The 21,325-nt window shown below is 40.3% G+C and overlaps 1 protein-coding gene across 2 annotated transcripts in view; it reads left to right on the forward strand.

Annotated features, from left to right (window-relative positions):
- The first annotated feature begins 2,333 nt into the window (after positions 1-2,333).
- Positions 2,334-21,325, forward strand: part of pde5ab (phosphodiesterase 5A, cGMP-specific, b) — a 110,356-nt gene continuing 91,364 nt past the window's right edge. The window contains exon 1 of one of the 2 annotated variants that reach the window (XM_025899334.1): positions 2,334-2,484. In XM_025899334.1, coding sequence (XP_025755119.1) covers positions 2,480-2,484 — 5 coding nt within the window. In that variant the 5' untranslated portion in view covers positions 2,334-2,479. Of the gene's footprint in view, positions 2,485-3,110; positions 3,277-21,325 lie in introns of those variants that run through there. The other variant, XM_005464017.4, reaches the window with a different exon arrangement.

Raw genomic sequence — 21,325 nt, forward strand, 5'->3', positions numbered from 1 at the left:
ATCTGCAGTGAGTGTATGGTGCTGACAGATGAGAATCTGTAGAGGTGGAGGCATGTTCTTGAGAAAAGATGAATGAGTCAATAGAAGCATGTACATGTATGTGAATAAGACAGAGTCGTAAAACCTACTATGATGTATGGTTTGGACATGGCGCTGCTGACATAAAGACAGGAAGTGAAGATTGGGGTGGCAGAAATGAAGATTTTCACTGGGATTGACAGGAGGGACAGGATTAGAAATTACTATATCAGAGGGACAGGTCAGGCTGAGCGGTTTGAAGATAAAGTTAGGGAGGCGAGACTTAAATGGTTTGGACATGTGCAGAGGAGGAACATTGAGTAGACTGGACAAAGGATTTGTCACTACCCCCAAAAGTTGATTCTGTTCACCTAGACGTAGCGTTTTCAGCGGGAGAAACGTTTTGTCACTCATCCAAGTGACTTCCCCTTCTTTCCCCAATCTTATAAACAGCAACCTGCATGTTAATGTTTAAGGAACTGAGCTCCCAGCCCACTGTTCCTTCAATGGTGCTAGTTTCAGTCATTATGCAAATGTACTGTTTATAAGATTCTGGAAACCTGCAGTCAGCTGAGACTGAAGAAGTCACTTGGATGACTGACAAAACATCTCTCCCACTGAAAATGCTACGTCCAGATGAACAGAATTAACTTTTGGGGATTTACTTACCTGAATGATTGAGCATGCATCAAGATGATTTGTTACTACATCCATGAAGAGTCATGAAGAGTCATGGATGTAGTGAAGGAGGAAAAGTAAAGGTTTGGTGGGGCAGAAGAGGAGGCTTAGATGGAGGCAGATAATCTGGTGTGGTCTAATGGAAGTAGAACCAAGATCACAAAATTTTGGCTGGGAAGTGTGAAGGGCTGATAACTAAGCCCTTATTTTCCAAGTCATTTCGTTTTGAGAAGGTTTTAGCCCTCAATAACTGAAACTTATTCAAATCAACAAGAATTGAAGAATCCTTGATCACCAGGGTTCAATTAAAGATGTAGTAGAGTATTATCAACATTTTCATACCAGCATTTAATTTTATTTTCCAGTTAATTCCACTGTAAGTTGCATAATTAGGAGATTCGCTAATGACATCAGAGGAAATATGGGATAATTTAGCGTTCAAAAGTTACTGAGTCTTTTGATCAGTTCATTTCAATTCAATTCAATTCAATTCAATTCAATTCAATTTTATTTATATAGCGCCAAATCACAACAACAGTCGCCTCAAGGCACTTTATATTGTACAGTAGATCCTACAATAATAGATACAGAGAAAAACCCAACAATCATATGACCCCCTATGAGCAAGCACTTTGGCGACAGTGGGAAGGAAAAACTCCCTTTTAACAGGAAGAAACCTCCGGCAGAACCAGGCTCAGGGAGGGGTGGCCATCTGCTGCGACCGGTTGGGGTGAGAGAAGGAAAACAGGACAAAGACATGCTGTGGAAGAGAAACAGAGATTAATAACAGATATGATTCAATGCAGAGAGGTCTATTAACACATAGTGAATGAGAAAAGTGACTGGAAAGGAAAAACTCAATGCATCATGGGATTCCCCTGGCAGCCTACGTCTATTGCAGCACAACTAAGGGAGATTCAGGGTCACCTGGTCCAGCCCTAACTATATGCTTTAGCAAAAAGTAAAGTTTGAAGCCTAATCGTAAAAGTAGAGATAGTGTCTGTCTCCCGAATCCAAACTGGAAGCTGGTTCCACAGAAGAGGGGCCTGAAAACTGAAGGCTCTAGGAACAACAAGTAAGCCTGCAGTGCGAGAGCCAAGTGCTCTAATAGGGTGATATGGTACTACAGGGTCATTAAGATAAGATGGGGCCTGATTATTTAAGACTTTGTATGTGAGGAGCAGGAGCAGTTCCCATGAACTATAAAATATAAGTAGTATGGTTGCCAGATAGTTGTAAGATATAGTTGGATTATAGAAAAACCATGAATGCTACAAAGGAAATGTGTTGATTTTTTTATTGCTCAAACTTTTGTGCATTTTGAAGCTGCCGCAGTTTTGGAAAAAAAAGCACAGTGAGAGCCAAAGTCACTGGAGAATCCCTGTCCTGTCACAGGATAAAGTTGGAAAAGTGAGGGCAGCCTCTTTGTGGGCCTGCACAGTGTTCAAGCTGGAGAGAAGGAGGAGAAGGGACGAAAAAAGAAGGATGTTTGGAAGGGATACTGGTGTCACAGTAAGGTCCCTGGCTTGAGACACTGTGAGAAAATATTTTGATCCTATTTCTACTTCCCTTACTTGCTTTCTGACACTTTTATTATTAATTTTTTTCTCTTTTCCCTAATTCCAAAATAGGATACAGCTGAAGCCAGAGAAAGGAGGGTGAAGACAAAAACAGTGGGAGAAACCAGCAGAGGAAACCCCCTGGTAGGCTCCATCAGTGTATGTGCATAAGACTTTGAGACTGAGGTCGCTAAGTGGAGCCACAAAGACATCTTTCCACTGCCATGGGGTAAGTACAATGCATGAGTGAGGATGGGGGTTGCCCTTTTAGACATACCGCAGCCACATTGATCCATGGGAGAGTTCACTGTTTTGTGTGTGTGTTAAAGAGAGTTATGGAGGAAGGAGTGGTTTGTAAGGAAGGGGAAGAGTTTGTGTGCGACACTCTGTGGTGAAACAGAGTGGTCATGCTGTGTGTGACAGTTATTTGAACATACTTGTTACTATAATTGACTACATCATGGAACAATCTGAGTGTAACTCTTTCTGAGACACTTTTACAACACCCTGAAAGAAAAGTGGTTTTGGCATTTATTAAAAAACACAAAACTGCTGCCTCACAGCTGCAAAGGGGAATTTTAAGTACTGTCAGTAAGTCTTTCTTTCTTTCTTTCTTTCTTTCTTTCTTTCTTGTTCCAACTGTTTATCCTCTAGTAGTGTGGCTTTAGTAGAGTGCCAGGCTGAGTCTGTCGGCTCTCACACTTTGACAGCCCCTCCTCTTGGATGATTTTTCATGTGTTACCGTAGCCGCCCACAGAAGCTAACATTAACAAACACATGCTGTCCCTTGAAAAAAAAGGTCTGTGCAAATCCCACAGTCCTGCATCGTACGGCACCACTTCCAACAAGGTCGTGGGACTTGTGGGATGAATCTGAACTGAGTCCAGGGACTAGGGGACCAAGCTTGAAAGACAGCCAGGAAATCCTCACCTTTGACCCCCTTCCCCTTCTTTAAAGAGTGGACTGCTATGATTGGAAATGGAGAATCTGAAGGGAAGTGGAGAATTTGACTGGCTTACCGGTTGGTTTTATTTTTGTATTCTCCATCCTCTGTCCCCTATGCTTTTGGTTTCTTTTTCACCATTTCAAGGTCGCATTCTTTCTATCTTATATAACTTAGCACACATAAACACCAAACATCTTATTTTATTCCACATTTTCCCCTCTTAGCCACTAAAATAACTCATTAGTTCTAATAACTTATCACTGGGGTTAACATCACAAGTGTGCTGAGTTCTTAAAGTCAAGTATGAGTTTCTTCTGACTATATAAGGCCTCTGTCTTCTCTCCTCTGCTCCTGCTCCTCATTCAGCAATTTGGCCTACTTAGTGGGGAAAATATCTCAAGAGGCCTTTTTGCTTTGGTTTTACTACACAAGACATTAATGCTTATCTGCTGAGGTCTTTGATGCTCTTTAGAGGTTTAAATGTAGAACATTGGGGTGGTTAGTGCTGAGCTTAGATTTGTGTATGGTGGAGCTATATTATGAATAGTGGCAAACAAGGCAAAGTGGAAACATTTTAAACTTCTGAAGTGATGATTAGTATCCAACTGAGCTGTTCAAAAGATTGAGAGCTTCATTTGAATTTGCTTCATTAACTAATGCACAATGCCGCAACCACAAGATGAGAGAGACGGAACCACTTGTAACATTAATTTATATATATATGTATGTATATATATATATATATATACATATATATATATATATATATATTTTACAACAGATGAATTAATACACCATCCAAAATGTTGCGCATCTTGTTGTAAAATTGCCTCCTCTCAGGTTTGCACAACATTACAGGATTGTAAACATCTTGTGGCTCTTTCCGCTCTTGCCTGCTGTTGCTCTGAACTACAAGGTAGCAAAGTTAGCAAAGCTAGAGACTATCATTTAGAGAAAGTTGGTTATCTTGCAAGCATCCAGTAAACAATGCATGTTAAGCATCTTTATTTACGGAGTAAAATCTGCATGATGTTATTTTTTTGTGCCTCTTTTAGACCAGGGCAACAGCCTTTGTCATGTACACCAATAAACACTTAAAAGTAAAGCTGATAAGTTTGTTAAGTCTAGTAATTTTACATTAACTACATTCAGCAACTTGACAGTTCTGGTATGTGGTAAGTGGTTTCCATTCTCCCAAGTCTCAGAAAAACTACAAAGAAATTTCTGTCTCGGTTTCTGTGGCTTAAGAATTTGCTTAAAATGTGTATTTTTCTGTTCTTGTTTCAAGTTTGCTGGATATGTAAACTGGCTCTTTGTTAACATGGCAGTGTTAAGACATTTAAAAGGTGATAACTCAACATATTCTACTTATCAGATTATTTTTTACTGCCCCTTAGTGGTGAAAAATCATTGACTGCAGTTTTAAAAATGTAGCAAGTTTTTATTTTGGTTCTAACTAAATGGTTGCTTTTGGCATTTCAAGCAATCATCTGTTACAAATCGACAGATCTGTTTCTACAGTGTTTGGAGACATGCTACTTTCTAACTCTTGATTGGATAAACACTGGAAACAGTCATATGTGTTTACAGAAGAATATATTTGCTCTCTATCTCTCCCTCCCTCTAGCGGGTGCAGATCCTTTCGGGTGTAACAGTTTGATTAATGGCCCTGCTCTTCAGCTAGATTTAGATTGAGCTTGCCCAGCTTGGAAGTTATTGCTTTATAATAGGAACATGTAAGCAAAGGCCATGTGCTTTTCATCACTCCAGGAACAACAATTACATAATGAAGAAGGAAAGAAAAAAGTAGGATCAAAGGTTTACATATAGAGCTTGATGTTTGAATATGGACAAGTGTTGGCACAAGTTTGTATTTATGTTGTTTGGTTCACGTTTCCAGTGCCTTCTTTCACTCAATCCCTTTCTTTCTCTCTTCTTTTGGTTTGTTGAGGTTACATGAGTCACCTATCCCCTCTGGAGGTGACACTAATGGAGCAAAGATCCCAAATTTCCATTTCAGGATGAGAGCTATTCCAAGCCATGCTTGGTTAAAAATAAACCTAAAAAACAACCAAGATGAGATTTAAAACAAAAACAGCATTTTGATGAGAGAAAGAGAAAGACAGAATAAAATGAGCAGATGTGTAAAAGTTATTAATACTCACAATTTTCACCCATGTCTTAAGAGCCATAATCACAAAGAACAATACTGTATTTTTAAAATTCTATTTTACACTTTAAAATATCTGTTTTTGACTCAAGCTTTAGAAAAGCTTTAATGGAGCACCATGTCAAAACGTGATTTACACTTAGAGGTGGTTCTCCACTGTACCTCTCAGAAACTATAATAGCACAGAGCCTGACTCTAGGACAAGTTTCCGCTGCAGAGGTGAAGTGTCAGCCAGCCAGGCGCCTTTGCGTTTATGTGAACTGGGTAATAGATTCACTCAATCTCTGAATGGAGAGAATAAACAGAATCAGGTCTGTGAAAGGAAGGTAAATCAAAGGATAGCTTATTATGACCCTGGCCAGAGTCGTCCCTTGACTGTTAGAGATGAAGATTTATAGTCACGCCTGCTGTAGATCACTGGTAATAAGGAACAAGCACTCAGAACTTCAAAAATGTAATGCAGGTCTTACATAAAATATTATATTAAAAAATAATAATAATTATATATAATATTTAAATATATCTGCTGCCCTTGGGCAGATTGGATATAAATCTTCAACTTAAGTTTATATAGAACAAAATTTGAATATTAGCAGCAGCAAAGTTATACTTACTTTTCCAAGATCCTTCTAAAACTATATCCACCACTTCTTCTTTTCATTTGAGTAGTATAGCCACAATGGGATGGTGTTCCTTTATTTTGTGTCTTAGTAATTTGTAAAATGTTTTACGTTCCACCGTCCAAAGACATGCAGCTTGTGGGGATAGGTTAATTGGATAATCCAAATTGTCACTAGGTGTGAATGTGAGTGTGAATGGTTGTCTGTCCCTGTGTGTTAGCCCTGCGACAGACTGGCGACCTGTCCAGGGTGTACCCCGCCTCTCGCCCTATGACAGCTGGGATAGGCTTTAAACCCAGTGGGACAAAGGACCCCCTGGTGATCCTCTAATCAATGTGCTCATGTGATTAGAGGATCACCAGGGGGTCCTTTGTCCCTCTTTGGGGGGATACTCCCACTGGGTTTAAATCTGGGACTCTCGGCCATTTGACCTTAGAACTGAAGAAGCTTCTCGGATGAGAGGTGAAACGTCTTCAAGCAACTCAAAGAAGTCCAGACGCTTTTCTTTGCAAATTCCTTTGACGACATGCTATATTGTATTTAGATAGAAGGTAGCGAGCTAACTTCCTGCTAACTTCTAACGCCGTTAAATGTCATAAATTCCATTTTCATGGATGCCTGGATGTTAAACTCAATTGTTACACCTGGTAGAGCAGAACACTGATGATTTTATTAAAGATGAAAGACTTTAGACAGTTTTTCAACTCTCAGTAATGCCACAGTGATCGTTTGATATATGGACCTGCAGTGGAGTTTAGGCCCAGACACGGCCAGTGACGTCAGACTGAACAACCGGATACAGAGAAAAGCCTAACAATCAGATGATCCCTTATGAGCAGTGTCATGCAGAATCATGAAGAATGGTTATGTTAAGATTTTGCAAGAAAACCTCAATCAGCTATATCTGGATAGTTATTCTGTCTTCTAGCAATTGTCCAAAACATACATTGCTCCTTGTGAAAAACTACTTTATTGACCCACTGGCCCATTGTAAATCTGTGGGTGAACTGACGACCAAGGTCAGAGCCAGAACACCATCAAATCTGGAGGAACCTGAGAGATTTGTCAAGGAAGTATGGGCTAAGATTGACCAGGAGACTTGTTGAATACAAGAAATAAATACAGGCTAGTCTAGCAAAAAAAGAAAGATACACAATAGACTGTTAACATAAAGGGAGCTTTTAATGTTTAACCATAGCTGTTTTTGTGTTTCTGTGTGCAAAGTAAAATAATATAAGCTAATAAAAGCTGCATTAGAAATTCCTTGCTCTCTTTAACAGAACTTAGAAAACGTTTGAAAAAATGAAAATTTTAACAATTTAATCCTCATGTATTTGTAATGACAAAGTCTAATGTCATATTTACATGATATAAAATGAGATTTAAAAGGTACAGGGAGACAGCAAACCTTTTGAACAGTTTGTGACAGACTTAGGACTGCAACTATGCTAACAGTAATGAGATGATAAGGGATTGTATGGTGTTTGTCAGAAGTTGCTAAGTGCCAGTTCTGATTTAATACTGGGCAAAGCAATAGATATTGCTAGGTCTTACAAAATAGCACAAGCACAGCTCAAAACAATCAATAGCTGCCATAGTCTGAAGATATAGACAGTTCATGAATCAAAGGAAGCAGTCTGGTTAAGCTGGGCATACACTGTGCGATTTTTTCCATTTTGAGATGATTTTTCAGTCGTGCGACTGTTTTGGGGATCGGCCCCAGTTTCACCTTAATCGTGTGTCGTGCATCATGTAGTATACATGGGTTTATGAGAAGTGATTAACACCTCACGACCAGCTCCCAATCAGCAATCATATGGTCGCAAGAAAATCAAACCAGTTTGAAATCCTGTCACCCCTCGTGGGGTATTAACCCCAACTCTTACACTGCGCATGCGTAAACACAGAAACGTAAGTGAAAAGATGGAGTAGCATGACCATGAAAAGAGACGGAGGTTGCTGCTCAACTGCAGCTGCCTGGTCAATGTTTTTCATTAGCAATTTAACAAAGTTGATGGTGGTGTGTGTGTCTGTGTGAGTGAAAGACAGAGAGGAAGAGCAAGAGACAGATATTGTGTTATAACCTTCATGTTATGGACGCACAGTGTGAGCACTCAGGTCGCATCAGAGCATGCATTGTGACCGACGAACTTCTAACCCCTGCGATTCAATTGTACAGTTTGAGCAGGAGCTAAATAACGTGACGAAAAAAAAAAAAAAAAAATCGCACAGTGTATGCCCAGCTTTAGTTAACCCAGCGACAGTGTGGACAGGGAGGATGTATTTATTGACCCAAGGGAATAACACCTACAATACAAACATGTTTGAAAAATCATGTACAGGAAGGCTGAGTGTATGACCAATAAGATGTGAATAAGATAATCAAACTTTCACACTACAGCTTACCAACCTTCGACGAAAACCCATCCAGGGTCAGTGAAGCATACTAAATTAGAGTCATTAATTAGGTCAGGTTCCTGGGGTCTAAAGCTCAAAGGAATCTTCCAAGTTAACATAGGGAATTGAAAAAGACAATCAACAATGGATGGCCATGGCAAACTGTTGCTACACCTGGAATATACAGCTACGTTCATAATGCACAAACTCAAGGAAATCTTTGCCAGGCACAAAATGGTTCTAATGGAAAATGGTTATTGTTATAATATTGTTTTTCCAGTATATGTGGTCCACCTTTACCAGGATTTATAGGTGGTAAAGGAGGTTCTTTTTATATTTGGGTTTCCGCCAGGCAGAGGTTTCTGCCTGGCCAACCCATTTGCAGCTAAGTGCCACATAGCAAAATATCAGGATCTGGAGCAGACCTCCCCAGGTAGAGAAGAATAAGATGAATGCCCAGGATCTGCACTGCGTCAACACATTACCTTACACCCTCTGCTGACTATTCATCTGCAGGCTGCCACACTAGATCTAACCCAGTTAGCAGAGCGAGCATGGAGCACCAGATCCCATTGAGGAATTAGAGTGTATGGATGCATATTCTCAGCTAATAAATTACCTAGGAAATCTGACTGCAGTGACTGGTTCACTTTGTGAGCACTCCTTAGCTCTTTCAAAGAAGAAACACCTTAACAGTATATTTTTCACTTGTGAATACGTCCTGGAGTGTCCACTGGTATAGCTGTTTACTTTTAGATCCTTTAACTAATCTTAGAAAATAAATTTATCAAGTTATAATATTAGTGTTAATCGATGAATTTTCCATTATTGAATAAATTGTGCATTTTTGTAAATTGTAGATTAGATCTTTTGTCACATGGAGGAACAGAACAAACTCATCACATCAAGATATTTTCTGATACTATTTTTAACCTGTTAGCTAATATGTTGCATATTATTTACGCTTTCAGACTGAGGGCGGAGCACTGCAAACAAGCAAAATTCCATAAATTTTTTGGTTTTGTTCACCCCATAACTGATTAGTTACTTTTATATGATCTAAAAAAAAAATACTATAGTTATATAAGAATAATTAACAAAAGTGTAATGAGTAGGAGAAAGTGAGGTAAAACCTTTATTGATGGGTCAGTTCATGTTGACATGTCAGACAGAAGGTAACATATCCATTATTTCAGAGGTGTAATTTACCAAATCGTGAGAAACAGACAGTATGTTTCTATTTTTAACAACTAAATGACCCCGTAGCTTCAGGGCCAGCATTTTTGTCTCTAAAAACAGCTCCTGCATCTGTTGCTCCCAGAAACACTGCTCCTGGCACTACTACTGGCATATTGATACCTCGTTTATCATTGATCTTGTGCATGGCAGCAATCGCTAAAAGTGAACTTTCAACTGCTGGCACATGCCACACTATGGTGTCTTTTGGCATGTCACTTATATGTATGTAAATATATGATTGTGTCATCTTCTACTTGCATTTCAATGATATATCACTACATTAGCTCAGAGATTCTCAGATTACAAAGAGGGAGATGCTGCTAGAGCTAGAAAGGATGAGATGTTTTGGAGAAAACCATTAGCAATCTAAAAAATGGATTTAGCTACAACCAGTGATAATGTAGGCATCATTCACTGGTTTCTGAAGTCCTGTTTTGAGGCCTAGAGATTAATATTTCCCCTCTTGCTTTGTTCCAAAAAAAACAACAGATGTAACAAGGAGGGGCAATTTTGAGTGTGAAACATTAGTTTACCACAGATGATCTTGCAATCCTTTTAACAGATTATATCCAAGAGAAACATACAGAACTTCTATTCCAAAACAGACCTACGGTTTTATCCCTAACTCTAACTCTGTAAACTCATCAGGAAATGGTTTACAGAGGTGAAGTCAGAAAGTTGTTTTCCCATAGACTTGTATAGAATCAGATAGTCTAATTCACTTCTGCATTCTCTTTATTTTTAAGAGATGACTCCAGTGAGTCCAGCATGCCAATATACTGCTCAAAAGAATTTAAGAAACACTTTTTAGTCAGTTTAGCAGAGGTGTTTTTTTAATCCGTGTAGGCTTCATTGGTGTTAATGAAATCAACAACAGGTGCACTAGAGGGGCAACAATGAGACAACCCCCCAAAACAGAAATGGTTTAACAGGTCAAGGCCAGTGACATTTTTTCCTCCTCATCTTTTCTGACAGTTTTTTCACTAGTTTTGCATTCGGCTAAGGTCAGTGTCACTACTGGTAGCATAAAGAGATACCTGGACCTTACAGATGTTGCATGGGTAATCCAGATCCTCCAGCAGGGCATATCAATATGTGACATTACCAGAAGGAAATTCCAGGAGATAGGCATTTACTCTAATACAGTCTGACAGGGCTGTAGAAGGTCTTTAACCCATCAGCAGGGCTGGTATTTGCTCCTTTAAACAGGATGAGCACTGCCAGAGCTCTACAAAATGACCTCCAGCAGGTCACTGGTGTAAATGTCTCTGACAAAACAATCAGAAACAGACTTCATGAGGGAGGCCTGAGGGCCCAACTTGTTCTTGTTCTAGTGAGCCTTGTGCTTACTGCCCAGCACCATAGAGCCTGACCAGCATTTGCCATTGGGAAGTGCTTTTGAGGTGTGATGTATTTTCAGAGTGGTTTTCAGTAGTTACAGGGCTGTGGTTACATCACAGGTCAGTGTGCGTAACAACTAATCACCATATAATAGGCTTGATTCTGGCCAGAAGTAGTAAGGCGTATGTTAGTAGTGACTGTGATATTTCACTTTATCTGTGTGATATAGTAATTTCAATAGTGCATTACTCTTGCTCTGTCAGGTCGAAGACAGAAAAGTTACACTCAATGCTTGTTCCCTGAACTGATCAACAAATTTCTGATTTGATACATGTAATTCTTAATGACATTACTAGAATTACAGCAGATTCATGGAGTAAATCGATCCACCACCTGTTGTCATTAGCCAGTGACTAATGGCAAAGGTGTGCGCTTGTTCTCTCTTTACAGACTGAAGTTCAGTTGCTCCCAAGTTCATGAATCAATAATCTGTTTTTGTTGAATTCCAAGAAAGACCATCTTTTAACATCTATTTGATGTATTTGATGTTTGAGTAATGATAGCTGAATGTTTTGCAACCATAGTGATCAATATTAGTTCATGTTTAATAATTCACTGTAAGACATGGGGAAATTCCAAGTATCTGTGGGGATAAAGGCTTCAATCTGGTGAGATATGGCACTATAACTTGATTATAAAGTCTGATTGAACACTAAACGACATGACAGCCACTTTATTATTCCCCAAATCATTATGGTCCCAGTCTCTAATGTTTGCTGTAACTATTCTTTGCCCTGTGATAAAAAAACCAGAACAATTATAAGGCATTAATGTATATGTTAACAAGGTTCCTACAGATCCTCAAACTCTTAAAATGTATTTCTTTTAGTTGCAATAACATTTGCAGTGACTCTAACATAATGCTTTGTCACATTATAAACATCAACATTATTTATTTATTTATTATATTATTTTAATTTATTGTAATATTACTCATTTTTTACTCACTCTTTCATGTGTACAATGGAAATCATACCGAGGAAAAGAAGCATTGGAATTACTTGTGTAGCAATTTTTAGGTAATTTGCAAGAGATACTGAACACTTTTGGAATAGTGTTCAGTATCTCTACAAGGTACTGAACACTGTAGAGGTTTCAAATAGTAGATTTGACAGCTTAAAAGCAGAGATTGTGATATGGTAGATGTCATAGATATGGGGAAAACTAGTTCTGATGACATAAACGCAGGGACCTTAATTCAGTAGCAAGATCTGCAGTCTGTAAATATCTATTTTGACAGACACTGTTGACACGGTGAATATGTAGCACTGCACATACTTGTCCTCACTGTCCTGTGAACATGCAAATTGTGCCAAAAAGAGGAAGCTTATGTTTACTTTAAAGACCAGCCTTAGCAGTTATGACCCATATAAACATGCAGTACTGAGCAACTTTCTCTGCATTTCTCTCTGAGGTTGCTCAGATATTATTGATGAAGATGGGTTCTTCAGCAGTCATCTCAGGCAGCAATTTTTCTCCTGTTCCCAAGCAACTAATGATCCTCTAATGGTTTCTAATCCATCTTGTGCTCAAAAGGAAGTAAGTAAGTGATTTTCCACATGGAGCAATTATTAAAAGTTGGCGTGATGGTATGATGTGCAGCAAGTTTTGTTTTAAATTCTGCTTATTCCAAATTGGCAACCATACAAGAGTAATCATGTTAGATGGTGTAATTGGACTACTTGTTATAGTTCTGTGTCATGTTTTTACAGCAAACGTTTTGGCTTGTCATTGCCGTGGAATATTAAAAAAAGCCCTTGTGGAATATTCAAAATGATTGCATTTCAGTTAGGTTCCAGGCTCTTGGTGTTTTGCATGCTGGCTCACTGAGATTGTATAATGGGACTATCTCAGCTGTGAAAAGAGCATTGATGGCCAGAGACTTCCAAACTCTTTCAACTGAGAGACAGCCAATGATCCAGTCAGAATCAGAGGCCACATGTTGGCGGTACAAGGCATCTGGCTTATTATTTATTTATTTATTTTTTTAATCATGTTTTGGATGGACAGAAACATATACACATATACAACAGGAGTAATAACATTGGAAGTTCTCTGTCCGTTTCTTAACAGCAACAAACAAATAAGAGCTAACAGTAGCTAAAGAAAACCAAAAGAAAAAAAAAAACTCAGGAGAAACAAAATAAGAAACACCAGCAAAAAACAAAAAGAAAAGTGGCAGAACACCCAGGTGCCTAGAAACTAAACTCGACCACTGGTTACAATAAACAATTTCTTTCCTCTACTGGCTGTCAAAGAAAAAGGACAACAACAACAATAACAACGACATATGAAAAACAAAATAACAAAAAACCCCAACTTATCACATTATCTAAGAGACATTGTCGATGTACAACAAAAAGGGACCCCAGACCTGATCAAAAATATCTTCTCTCCCCTTAACTCTGTACGTAACCTGGTCATATAATGCCATCTTGGACATTTGTTCAGACCATTCCCTGAAACAACAGGAGCTAGATGACTTCCAGTGCCTCAGTATTATCCTGCATCCTGTTATGAAAGCCAAACACACCCATAGTCTCTGTCTTCTAGTGAGAATACTGTTGTCAGGTAACAGACCCAGGACACACAAAGACTGGAGACTTAGAAAGGTTAAGATGAAAAAGATCATTCACAAGGTTAATGATCCCGTCTCACAAATAATCATTTTTCCGGCATGCATACAACATATGAACTAGGGTCCCGGCTTCCTCCTGACATTTCCAGCAGGTGTCATTGTCAACAAGCTTCAACCTGGCCAGCTTACTGGGAGTCCAGTACTTTCTGTGAAGCAACTTGTATTGGATAAGCTGAGATTCACATGAGCAAACATACCACGATGAAACCAGCTTCTTCCAACTATCCTCTGAAATCTGAATTCCCAGATCCTTCTCCCAGCACTGCCTCAGCCCCTCCAAATTGGGAGAGTGCGCCTCTCTGAAGATCCCATAGAATTTGAATGCTCTGATTCTATTGATACCAGGAGCTGCAAACACCTCCTGAATACTAGATGGAGGGTCTGGGTTATTGTTCAAAATGGCTTTAATACAGTGTCTAACTTGAAAAAACCTCCAAATTTCCCTTGGATCCAGATTAAATTCTTGTCTGATTTCCGCAAATGATTTTATGCCTGTCTGCCCAAATAAATCCCCCACCTGGTTGATACCTGCCCTAACCCAAGCCTCCCACCTGAACGGTTTCTTACCAATTAATATTTTCTTATTATACCAGATAGAGGCTCTAGAGGTAAGATGGGGGCTAGTGTTGATAAATTGGTGAGCTCTAAACCAGGTCTCTTGTATAAAGGCCAATACTTTGAATCACTGGGGAGATATTTACTTGCATTATGTTATCTAACATAATGCAAGTAACTGGAGGACACAGTTTAGAAATGGGCATAGCTTCGGACTTAGACCAATTTATGGTGTAGCCAGAAATTGAAGAGAAAGAATCAATAATTGAGGAGATTGCAGGAACCGCCTGTTCTGGGTTACTTGAAATCAAAAAAATGTCATCCGCGTACAAAAAAGTTTTATGTTCTTCTTGACCCATATCCACCCCTCTGATCTGCTTACATTCATGTAGTGCAATAGCCAGAGGCTCCAAAAACAGGGTGAAAATGAGAGGTGATAAGGGTGAACCTTGTCTAGTGCCCCGACTTAACAAAAAGGAGGGTGACATTATCCCATTGGTAGTGACTGTAGCCATTGGATCTGTGTACACCACCTGAATCCACTGCCTGAAAATGGGACCAAAACCAAATCTCTTCAACATATAAAACAGAAAGGGATACTCAACTTTATCGAAGGCCTTCTCTGCATCTAAGGAGAAGGCGACAACGGGATCTAAATTATTCCTGCTCTTCCAGAATATATGCAATATCCTACTTAAGTTATCTGCAGAACATCTGTTTTTCACAAAACCGACCTGATCCCTATGCACCAAGCAAGAAGTACCTTCTCAAGCCTCAAAGCTAGTATCTTGGAGATAATCTTTTCGTCCACGTTGATTAATGAAATTGGGCGGTAATTCCCACAATGCTGTGGGTCTTTCCCTTTTTTGTGTAATAACGTATAAGGTTGCTAGATTTTATCTGTTTAACCCTGTACGCCAACATTTTACCTGTTCTCTCCCCTTGTTCAAAATACTTTTGATTTAGGCAAAACATTGCATATTCAGCTTTTTTCTGCAGTATGCTGTTCATCTCAAATTTAAGTTTAATTCATTTGTTCCACAATTCCCTCTCTGGGTGCAGCATGTGCTGTTTTTCGAGCTCCTTGATATCCTGTTCCACATTCATCTGTCAGGGTCCTGGGTCCCCTGACCCAGCATGTTTAATTCTTTATGATTTTTGTATTATTGTTCTTGTGTGAGTTGTTCTATCGTTTCTAGTTTCGATCCCTTGCCCTTCGTGTTTCTCTGTGTCCCCTCTGTTCTGTGTAGTCTGTCTGCATGTTGAGTTTCCCTCTGTGTCTTTCGGTTCTTAGAGTCCTCAGTCTTATGGTTTATGTCTCTGTGTTTCTTAGTTGCTGTCTCCACAGTGTCAAGTTCACGTCTCTGTGTCATACTTCCTGTTTTACTTTGAAGGTCCGTGTCTTATGTGAATGTGTTCAGTTTACGTTTCCTTGTCTCGTCAGTTCTGATTTCCCCCCAGCTGTGCTCTCCTTCTGTGTCTCATTCCCCTCGTTACTTCCCAGTGTATTTAAACCCTGTGTTTCTCTGAGTCAGTGTCGCGTCGTACCCTCATGCTGTGTGGATCTCCCGGTGTCTCCCTGTAAGTTTAGTGTGTTTTTCCCCAGTTTAGTTTACTTGGTATGCTCGTTCTCTGTTACCAGCAAATAAAGCTGTGGTTTAAGTTCATCCCTTGAGTCTGTGAGTCATCTCCTGCCTGCCACACAGTGTTTCATGACATCATCAGATTGTGAGTTGTTTAGACACCACCTAGGTGATGGTTTAACATTATCATTACTAGAAAGAACAAGGTCAATGGGAACATGATCCGTTACAGCAATATTGCCAATGGAGGACCCAATGGTTTGACTCACCAGAGAGCGAGACACCAGAAAGTAATCTATCCTAGAGTAGGTTGGGTGAGGATGCGAAAAGAAAGTATAGTCTCTTTCTTGAGGATGAAGAAGTCTCCATACATCTACCAGGCTCAGTTCCTCTGACATAACGTCCACCGCAGCACTTACAGGGTCCTTACTTGGTCCAGGACGGGAGGATTTATCCAAAAACACATCCCTGACCTGGTTAAAATCCCCCCCTAATTACAATATTTGTATTACCAATATTCCGCACAGTGTTACAGACTTCGTGAAAAAATTGTGGTTGAGGAGAATTGGGGGCATATATGTTGACCAATGTCACTTTCTGCCCCTGTAGACATGCATCCAAGACCACCCATCTACCCTCCTGATCTGTATCATGCTTGAGTACCTGAAAATCCAAATTTCTTCTGATCAATATGACCACCCCTCTTTTCCTACCAGAAAATGCACTAAAATAGACTTGAGCCATCCAATCTCTTTTAAACTTTAATGATTCCACCTCATCAAGATGGGTCTCCTGAATCAGGGCTATATCTGTCTTTTTCTGCTTCATATATGAGAGGATTTTCTTCCTTTTAATAGCATTATGACAACCCGCAATATTCCACGACACTATTTTACATAACTCCATGAAGCCACGCGAGCCAAATTATTGTACAGATTCATCCAGAAGAAGATCCCGTTTACCCATACGGCAATCCTTAAAGCCAGTTACATGAAACAACCCAGTGGTCCAGAAAAATAGGTCTGTACGGAACAGTAGGCACCACAACATAGAAACAAACAGCACAAAAAAAAAAAAAAAGGACAAGAACAGTTGTGTAAAACCAAACGCAAAACAACCATAAAATCGTTGGTACGTAGCATTCAATAATCCCAGAATGGCGTCCCTCCTCATGCTCACGCCCACAACCCCCCCCCTCAAATCTCAACTGAAAGGTCGAAAGGTGTACTTACATGCCATAATCCCCTAATAACGCTCCACGCCTTAAAGCAGTTAAAGCAGTGAGAAGAGGAGAAAAAAACGAAAAACACAATACCAGAAAACAGAGGGAAAAGAAAAAAAACAAAAAAACCCCACAATGCTTTTCTCACCAATAACCTAATAACCGATATGCATGACTATGGCTTGTTTCAGGGCTAAAATTGAAAACAAAACCCTGGTCCATGATTAAGCCACAGAAGTAGACTGACCCTTAACATTCTTATTGTCCATTTCCAGCCGTGAAAGAGAGATCCTCTTCATCTACATCACCCGGAATGTTAGCCGAATCCAGGCCGCTAAGAAATCGCTTAACCTCTGCCGGGTTGGAAAACTGATGACGCTGGTTATCCACTGAAAAGGTCATAACAGCAGGAAAGCGAAGGGAATATCCAATATTGCGCTGTAGCAGCAGACGACGTACCTCGTCGAACTTCCTGCGTTTTTCTTGTACCTCCTGCGCATAATCCTGGAAAAAACGGACTCTCATGCCTTTCTAAGCAATCTGCTTCTTTTTTCTGGCAGCCGCCAGAACGGACATCTTGGCTTTATCCCGTAGGAAGCGAACGATGATGTGTCTCGGTCTGGAATCCGCAGCTGGCATCAGAGGTGCTGGCCCCACCCGATGGATTCTGTCTATTTCGTACCAATCTCCCATCTCAGTGTCCAGAGCCTCGGACAACAGATTCTTCACGCAATCATCAAGATTACGGCCTTCCGTTCCTTCTTTAACACCCGATATTCTGATATTCTGGCATCGTGAAAAACCCTCGAGCGCCGTTACTTTTTCCTGCAGCTGCTGGTTCTGTATCCTCAAGTTCTTACTAATTGAGCTAGCTTTAGCCTCCTCATCCTCCAAACGGGAGATTCTTGTCTCTGTTTCGTCCACCCTAGCACCTAGGCTATTCACAGCTTCCTTAAGAGACTCAATTCTGCCTTTCACCGCATTCATGTCTTGCGCTACCTGCTCAAGCAGAGATCTTATAGAAGTCAGCGAGCACCTAGCATCAGCTCCTTCAGGTGCCTCCGCCATAGTAGCTAACGAAGTAGCCTGAGAGTTGCTGGTTTTCCCTCGTGAGGTAGTCGGGTGGTTGCGTGTGAAGTAATGACTCTTCTGACTCATTCCACAGAATTAGCCAGGACCAGACCTAAAATAAATCAAATGACCGGCTCTAACTTATTTTTTAACGAGGTTTAGGGGGGAAGGCGTGCGCAGCTCCAATTTATGCTGCCATCTTGGGCGGGCGTACCACGTGACTGCATCTGGCTTATTATTAGATAATGGGAACTGGGATGACAAGTTATAGTGAAGTTTAACCAAATAAACAACAGGGCCAACCGGACTTGTTGAATGTTTATGCACTTTACTACGCTTTACTGCCCATACAACAAAGGGATACAGTGGCAGCTCCGTATAGCCACTGACTACAGGATTTCTTCAGCCTTAAATACTGTAGCTTGAAGTGATGAATCATTGCCAGCAGGTGCGAAGAATCAACTACTTTAAGGTCTGTGAGATGGGAGGAAAGTCACCAAAGACAACAACATGAAATGAGATGAGATGAGATAGCCTTTATTTGTCAGTTGCAGGTCTTTTGCCCGCAACCGAGATGACAGACCTTGCCGACCGTACATACAATACACAAACATCACATTGGGGAGACAGCTCAGGCTAGGTAGCGAGGAAAAAAAACATCGAAATGTGTAACACAAAAGGATAATACAGGAATGCACAGATATCAACACACCATAGCACAATAAACACAGACAAGCAACATGGGAAAGAGTTCCAGTGTGATCTGGGACCGCTGCAATCTTCCACTGCGCCTCCAACTGACCCGATGTCCACATCAGAGGGGAGGTAAGCGTTGGAGGTGGCGTTGGATCCGGGGTAGGGAGGGTGATGCGTCGGTGAGTGCTTATCAGTATCAGTATATGTATGTGTGTGCGTGTCCAGAGTTCAGCTGAGACAGTGTCCTTCGCCCTGCCAGGCTAAGTAAACAGTCTTCCAGCCAACCCAGGTGGCCTTGCATGGAATGGGAAGGAACAGACTAAACACAGTCGTTATCAGGGTGTTTTGTTCAGCTCCGGCCTTGCAGCTGGCGCCAAAAGGGTATCCGCACAAGTGATGTTATTTTTTACTGTAATGCGAACAGCTCATATGAATTTCAAAGCAGTTCTACAGTCCAACACTGGTCTCTCAATCTCCCGTTGGAGAGCCGCGAGCTTCGCCATACTTGCGTTCTGTGATGTTGTCACTTCTTTTGCTCAAGGAGCCAATGTCTGAGAACTCACGGCAGTGTGCCTCCCCGAGATGTCGTCCAATTTTGCGCCCAGAGATGTTATTCCGGGCTAGCCCTTCCAAGATGTATCCAGTCTGCAGTCAGAGATCTTATTCTGAGTATTCACAGCAGCCGTAGCCTCTCCAAGATCTTATCCGTGCTGACTCAATGAGCCCATTTTGAGAAACTCACGCCTCTCCCATCGTTCCAATCCCAGCGGGCAGCCTTGTGGGGGTTTGAACAGCCGGTTTCTTAATTCTTCGATAAGTCAGGGCCAAGCCAGCTCCGATCAGCCAGAACCCTGTTACCATGGTTCCGAATAGGTAGATATCTTCACCACTCAGGCTCACCCAAGCCCAAACTTCTCGTTGAGAAAGGGGTGTCAATTGCATTTAGGATTGCATTTAAATCGATCCAATCCATAATTCCTCTTTTAGGTTTTAGAGAACAGACTGTGAGAGAATGTTCCAGGGAAAATACAAAGAAAAACACGAGACTAGACAAAGACATAAGCAGGGAAGATAAGGGAGAGGAGAAAAAGTGCGTCCGCCTCCTCCGAGAGCCAAAGAAGGTAAGATGAGATGAGAAGATAAAAACTTTACACAAAGTTCAGATCACATTTTAAAAATACAATCCTGATGCTTCCTAGTTTGAGGCAGTAATGCTAATGAATGAGCTCATATGCTGCTTATTTGAATGTCAAAATACATGGGGAGCAATCTTTGAATAATATGAAAATTAGAATGACTTTCCAGTTTGACAGGTCTTTCACACAACAGTTTTGTGTCTTAAACCAGCTGGTGTAGTTTGACAGTAACATCCTGGACATCAGAAATAATATCTCTAATATAACTAAGATATTTAAAGCACTTACTAATAATAAGATGATCTTCAGCAACAGTGCAACTGGAGCAAGCTACAAACAATGCAGTCCAGTTTGCCATCATTTCCAAAAAGGTAAGCTAGGCTGCGTATAAATGAGCAGGAATACTCTAGACTGTATCTGAAACTTCCTTCAGGAGCGTTGTTTTATTACTGTGGGAAAGGCTTCTCACCAAGCTTCTCAGTGGTCTTGTAGTTCATTCCTGCCTTGTGCTGGTCTACAAGTCTTGTCCCTGACATCGTTTGGGACCTCTTTGGACTTGCACATGGTGGTGGCAAGGTTAGTATGGAATTAACTGATGCTTTGGACAGGTTTGCTTTATACATATAATGAGTTTACATCCATTTGCAATTGATTAAATGATTGATTGATCATAATCCAGTCTGTTGGAGTTTATAAGAGTCAGAATTCTGGATGGGTTGTTTCACTCATTTCACTCATTAATGTGGAAATCAATTTATGGCTTATATGTAATGGATATTTAGTTGGTATTCTGTCTCTCTCCAGATGGAATGAAACTATTCTCTAGTGTTTACTAGAGAATGTTATTTCTTTGTAATTGCGCAAACTTACAAATTCAGCAGGGCATCAAATAATTATTTCCTGCACATTAACATGCATGTTCTCTGCTGTCCAATCTTTGTGAGTCCACTTATTCTGGGCTGTTGGACCCAGTTACAGTAGCATACAAAGTACATCGTAGCATATGCATTAATTGCGTCAAGTAGTTCAATAAATTTCACATTTCTCCTTACACAAAGTCACTGTAGATGTGTGTGGTGAAAGTGTGACATGCTGTAGATGCAGGTACATTAAGGGAAAATTGCAATATAATTTTAAACAAAGAGCCTGATAGCTGGCATCAGTGACAATGAATACGCTCCACGGTTCTTATAATTAATAACTGATGAGAGTCCTTTGAAGAAACAATAATTTTATGTCACATTATGTGAGATTTAATGGAGCTGTCTTAATATTGAAGTATTTCATATTTTCCCTCCATTATTTTAATTTTTTTCTCGAAAGATCAGCTGTGATCTCAGTGATCAGAACTGCAGTGAGAACTGGTGAGTCTACAGTGTACATTACAGAACTATAG

This window comes from Oreochromis niloticus, linkage group LG3 (assembly GCF_001858045.2).
Source record: "Oreochromis niloticus isolate F11D_XX linkage group LG3, O_niloticus_UMD_NMBU, whole genome shotgun sequence".
In the NCBI taxonomy this organism is placed as follows: Eukaryota; Metazoa; Chordata; class Actinopteri; order Cichliformes; family Cichlidae; genus Oreochromis; species Oreochromis niloticus.